Source organism: Heteronotia binoei, chromosome 15, assembly GCF_032191835.1.
Source record: "Heteronotia binoei isolate CCM8104 ecotype False Entrance Well chromosome 15, APGP_CSIRO_Hbin_v1, whole genome shotgun sequence".
Classification (NCBI taxonomy): domain Eukaryota; kingdom Metazoa; phylum Chordata; class Lepidosauria; order Squamata; family Gekkonidae; genus Heteronotia; species Heteronotia binoei.
In genome coordinates this window covers 1533633-1539632 of record NC_083237.1, presented here as the reverse complement: position 1 = coordinate 1539632, position 6000 = coordinate 1533633, and the positions used below count along the sequence as shown (strand labels likewise).

General features: G+C 53.1%; 1 protein-coding gene across 1 annotated transcript in view; it reads right to left on the bottom strand.

Annotated features, from left to right (window-relative positions):
• Positions 1–3383: 3383 nt before the first annotated feature.
• EPHB4 (EPH receptor B4) overlaps positions 3384–6000 on the bottom strand; it is a 54370-nt gene continuing 51753 nt past the window's right edge. Inside the window, exons 15-16 of the mRNA XM_060255412.1 lie at positions 5228–5383; positions 3384–5128 (exon numbers count right to left, since the gene is read on the bottom strand). Coding sequence (XP_060111395.1) covers positions 5005–5128; positions 5228–5383 — 280 coding nt within the window. The 3' untranslated portion in view covers positions 3384–5004. The remainder of the gene's footprint in view (positions 5129–5227; positions 5384–6000) is intronic.

The following is a 6000-nucleotide window of genomic DNA, read 5'->3' as shown; positions in this document are numbered from 1 at the left end:
TGGGCAAAAAGCATCTGGAGAGCCACTGTTGGCCATGCTGGCTGGGGCTGATGGGACTTGTGGGCAAAAAGCATCTGGAGAGCCACTGTTGGCCATGCTGGCTGGGGCTGATGGGACTTGTGGGCAAAAAGCATCTGGAGAGCCACTGCTGGCCATGCTGGCTGGGGCTGATGGGAGTGGTAGGCAAAAAGCATCTGGAGAGCTACCGTTGGCCACACCTGCTCTACGGCAGCCCAAACCGCCCAGTTCCTCTTTTGAGCAGCCATCAGGATACAAGACGGAATTCACAGGGGCAGGCTGTGCAGCGTATTCTTACCACAACATTCATTAAGGAAGGCTTGAGAATACTTTTTTTTAAAAGCAACCATCAACAATTTTTAAAAAAAATTAAATTCACAGCCTGGTATTTCGGATTCACATTTGTTTGGGACTCGAATCTGTGCCCAGGCCTGCAGAGCGGGAGGAGCTGGGAGCCGAAAAGCCGGACAGTTTTTCCACGCAGGAAGAAGCTGTTTACTACTTGCTGGCTGGAAAGCAGGAACAGACTGTGGAGGGAAAGGAGCCAGGCGGGTGGACCCATCAATCCGAGGAGGGGGCCATTAACCCCATCCTCTCCCCCCCATTGTGTCTGGAGGAGGACTCTGACCTCCAACTTCCCCTCCCTGCAAAGGGCTCCTATCCCAAATGAGCTTCAGCTCAGCCAGTTTCCCTTCCAGCTTCCTGCCTGGGGTGGGGACCGACACTCCCCTCCCTTCCTTCTCTATCCCGTGGCTGTGGAGCGAAGCCAGGAATCCAGACTCCATCAGCTGCTTCCCACAAAGGCACAACCAGGAGGAGGAGCTGTGCTGGATCTCACCTCATCCCAGCATTTCGTTGCCATCCAGGGAAGAAAGGTTTAGACCCTGCCCTTCTCTCTGAATCAGTGCCTCAGAGAGGCTTACAACCTCCTATGTCAGGGGTGGCCAATGGTAGCTCTCCAGATGTTTTTTGCCTACAACTCCCATCAGCCCCGGCCAGCATGGCTGATGGCCGGGGCTGCTTGGAGTTGTAGGCAAAAAACTTCTGGAGAGCTACCATTGGCCACCTGTCCTATATCCTGTGAGACACCCTGTGAGGTGGGTGGGACTGAGAGAGCTCTTGAGGCAGCTGCCCTTTCAAGGACAACTCTGCCAGAGCTCTGGCTGACTCAAGGCCATTCCAGCAGCTGCCAGTGGAGGAGTGGGAAATCAAACCCGGTTCTCCCAGATAAGAGTCCGCACACTTAACCACTACACCCAACTGGCTCTCTTGGAACAGGGGGTGCCCTTGGGGGAGCCAGTTTGGTGTAGTGGTTAAGTGTGCAGACTCTTATCTGGGAGAACCGGGTTTGATTCCCCACTCCTCCATTTGCACCTACTGGAATGGCCTTGGGTTAGAAATAGCTATCACAGGACTTGTCCTTGAAAAGGCAGCTGCTGTGAGAGCTCTCTCAGCCCCATCCACCTCACAGGGTGTCTATTGTGGGGGTAGAAGACATAGGAGATTGTAAGCCGCTCTGAGTCTCTGATTCAGGGAGAAGGGCGGGGTATAAATCTGCAATTCTTCTTCTTCGACTGCTTCACCTGGCACCCGCTGCACTACCTCTGACCACGGAGACTTCATTTAGCTACTGGTTAACGATGGATTTGTCTAGGCCCTTTTAAAAACCACCTAAACTGAGTAAACCTCTTGTGGTCATGGACGGGCCACCTCCCTATGAACACCGTCTCCCTATGGATGCCACCCTCCAAAAAAAGATCACGTCCTGTGCCTAGGTGGGGATTCGAAACTCTACACCCTTTCCCTAACGAAGCATCCCTAATTAATTCTGCGCAAGCCCAGCACGCCCACCCAGACTAAAAACCATGTCGTCCTCCCCCTGCTCCAATAAGAGTGCCTGCCACTCACAAGGAGTTCGGTAAAGCTGGCTAAACACTGTTTCTTGGGCTGCCCTGCAATCCCACAAGGGGTGGGAAGGAAGGCAGGGAAATGGTTCTGCTGTCATGTTAAATGCTGTTCTCACGCACCAACTGTGCCTCAGCCAAAGGTTCTAACTTGGGTGGAGAGACCCCCTTTGTCGCTGGTGGACTGAGAGCTCCTGAGGCAGAGCCCCCTTCCCTGCTTTTTATACCTCTGATCAGGCAGCCCCTTTTCTCTTGCTTAAGACCCCCGTGGCGCAGAGTGGTAAAGCTGCAGTACTGCAGTCGGAACTCTCTGCTCACGACCTGAGTTCGATCCCAGTGGAAGCTGGATTCAGGTAGCCGCCTCCAGGTTGACTCAGCCTTCTATCCTTCCGAGGTCGGTCAAATGAGTACCCAGCTTGCTTGGGGGGGGGGGAGTGGAGATGACTGGGGAAGGCCAGGGCAGACCATCCCGTAAAAAGTCGGCCATGAAAACATCGTGATGTGACGTCACCCCAGAGTCGGAAACGACTGGCGCTTGCGCAGGGGACGACCTTGACCTTTCCCCCCCCTCTTGGTTATTTAAAGATCATCCGGACCTATTTGCTTTTTTGGAGGGGTCCCATTTTTTGCTCCAACCACGGAACTGAGGCAAGGGTGAGAATGCCTAGAGGGGTGATCCTTCTGCTCTTAGCTGGCTGAAATGGCCCATGACTTCCCCACCCCACCCCGCAACTACAGGCTCCACTCAGCCCACGGCTGCTAGTCCACTCTGCTATGCTTCTCTTCCAAGAGTGACTTCCTGACACCCTTTCTCTGCCAGCGCAGCCTCTTTATGTCCAATGCAAATCTTGTGTGTCCGTTTTTTAAAAAGACCACCTTTTATTAAACAAACCAAAAGGATAATTACATTTTTAAATTAGCGTTTCGTAGAGGGGAGGTAGGCTAGGCCTTTCAGAGACTTCCCCCCCTCCCAATCTGCCACGTTCACCCGGTTCTCTGCCGCTACCATCCCATTCCGTGAGAGACAGGAGGTATCCAGGGAGCAGGTCAATTATTAGGGCGGGAGTCTGCAAAAATCTCAATAAAATCCCCCTCCTCCATTCTGCTTCGGATCTGGAGGGAAGATTCCCAAAGTCTCCAGAAGAGGAACGAGTTTCCCAGGGTCTGCATCCCCCAAAGGCACCTACTGGAGGAGAACTTCTTCAGTCCCACGTCAATCCCATTTGGATCAGACAACCACAGCGTTCATTGTAAGATGCAACGAAGATTCAGAGCCCCAGGGAGAAAGTGGACCCCCCCTCTGGGACCTGGGGAAGGAACCCAGATGCTTCTGCACCTGCTCAAATAAGCAAGGTGGCAGCAGTTTCAGCACCCAAATCTCCCCCCCCCCCGCCAATCACCCAGCAAATCTCGCCCCTTCCTCTTGCTCCCCCCCATCCCAAGCCTTTCCCTAGATTTTGGTTTACAAGATACAATTTTTTAATAAAAATTAACATCACCACCTTCAATATGAAGGTTTAAAGAACGGATACAAAAGAAGCATTGCTTGGTTATGACCTCACAGGCTGGCTCTTGTGACATCATCCACCAGCGCCCTAGCTTGGTCCAGAGGCACATTGTACTGATGTCATTAAGAGCGCAACCAGCAAGCCCTTCCCCGGCTTTAACTTTTCCACGGTAGCATCCCCGTGTACCACGATAAGCATAGAGGCTTGCATCTTCACCACACGGATAGCACAATCTAGTGCCCCGGCTCCTAGCATTCTTCAAGCTCCTCTTATCTCAGAGGACCAATGCGACATCCCCCAGAATTCAAAGCTTTGCTTTTGTTCTCCTGTGATGTCATCACAATGACATCGTCGGACAGTGCAGAGTTTTCTGATTGTCAAATGGTTACATCGCTATAAGGGTTCATTCCACCTCAGTGACGAGTTTTCCCGTGCAAATCTCTCGTTTCCACGTCACAGTGCAGAGGGTTATGAGGTCACTCCTGTTCTTGATGATGTCATCACTCAGCATTTCCCACTCTTGATGATGTCATCACTCAGCTCCGCAGAAACACCTCATCACCAGGAAGTCCCACTTTCATACCAGCAACTTTGCCAAGGGCCACTTCACGCCAATGCGAACCGTTCTTTGGCATTCAGACTGTGGAGGTGGGGGGTTGATGCACTCCCCGCCTCCCCATAATTCCTTTCTCAGGCTGACCAAGGAGCCAATTTGGTTTCAAGTACGACTCCCCCACTTTGGGAAGTCTGCAGATTGTGGGCAGTGGTCCTCCCATTACCCACAGAGGATGGAAGACGGGTTCTGAAGGCCTCTGGTGATTCCCCCCCCAAAAAAATCCTCCAGGCAGGGCAGGAGGAGGCCAAGGCAAGGAAGAGTTAAAAGTCGTTTAAAAAAACAGAGCCCCAAGTCAAGAGTCTCCATTTTGGAAATCTCACAGCTAGACAGGGCAGCCACCCTGAAAAAAATGGCCTGCCAAAAACAGCAAAAGAATTTCACCCCTCATGCACAGTTCTTCGCAGACGCCATTTCCTCCAGGCGGCCATCTTGGCAAGTCCACAGGTGGAGCCGCCGCCCCGAAGACAAGAGAAGCACACCCACTTTTCACACAAGTGCATTCTGGGAAATGATGGGGGCACCTTTGGAATTTCTATCTAACTATCCTGAAGAGCCAGAGCTCAGGAGAATTCTGTCAAGGCACTGAGGGCTGGGTGGTTCATGGGCCGTGAGGGAGACCCAGCCAGAGGCAGGAGAGACAGCGAGGCAGCTGCCCCCTCGGCCGATGCTTACGAAATGTGGAGTCGCGAGCAGCATCTGTGGGGACTGGGGAGGGAAAAGAAGTCTTCCATCTTCACTGCCCCAGAGGACAAGGTATCTTCAAAAAAGGGAAAAGGAGAATTCACTGAGGCGGCAGATGCGAACTCCCCAGTGACTATCCTGTTCCAAAGGTAAAAAGAAGACAAGAAACGGGAGCGGGGCCTTGGGCACCCCCAGTCACAGAGCCCTGTTTCACCACCAGAATCCTGTTTGCCGGAGGGGCCCAGAGAGGCGGATCAGACTCAGCACTTAACCAGGGTCAGTAATGTCCCGCTTTGGTCCCAACTGACGGACCAGGCTTGCTTTGGACACGCATGTTCTGAATGCTGGACAAAATCTTCTTCTGGTGGCCGGCCAGCGTCACCCCGACTCGGAGCAGATCTCTGGGGAGGAGAAACGGGGACAGTCAGTGGCCACAGCCTCAATCCCCACTCAGCCCTCACAGCCCCCCTTCCCCAATGAATCTGTGAGCGCTCACTCACTCGGTCGAGAGCTGGCTGACCAGTTCGAAGGAGGTGAAGCCGGCCGTCGCAAAGTTCTCTTCGTAGCGGCCCATTTTGATGGCCCGGAGCCATTCGCCCACCGAGCCAAAGGAGGAGTAGTGTGGCAGGCGCTGGTCCAACAGAGGGTGAGACGGCCTAAGAGGGAGAGAAAGCGGAGTCACAGACGGCATCTTCTAGCCCTGGCAGATTTTCAAACGCAACTGGAATAGAGAAGGAGCCTTGGAGAAAGGGACTGTGAGCAGGCAGGGGGTCTGGAATGGGCCCTGTCCTCTACTCACTGTTGGAGTGCTCAAGCGACAGAGAAAAGCAGTGGGGCAGAGAGCAGGGGGAAGAGACATGGCTGCATGGTGAGAGAAGCCCATTGTGTGGGGCACCCTGCCACATAGGGGGCAGAATCAACGCACTCTGGCCTTGCCACTCCGTAGTCAGCCTCCAGTGAAGAGAAAAAATATCCCAGCCTGCCTCTGCGTGAGACTTATGGCTTGAGCACTCCTCGTGCAGAGATGTAGAAAGACAATCTCTCAAAGGAGGATGCCTGTTGAGTGTCTGCAAGAGTCTCCGCTTTATCAGGCAGCATACCAAGACCAGTAACTCATGCAGATGCAGTGCTGGGGAACTCTACTTTGGGCAGGTAATTCTTCAACTTTCATAGTCTAAGGCCCAAACTAGCCATTACATAAGAACATAAGAGAAGCCATGTTGGATCAGGCCAATGGCCCATCCAGTCCAACACTCTGTGTCACATAAGAACA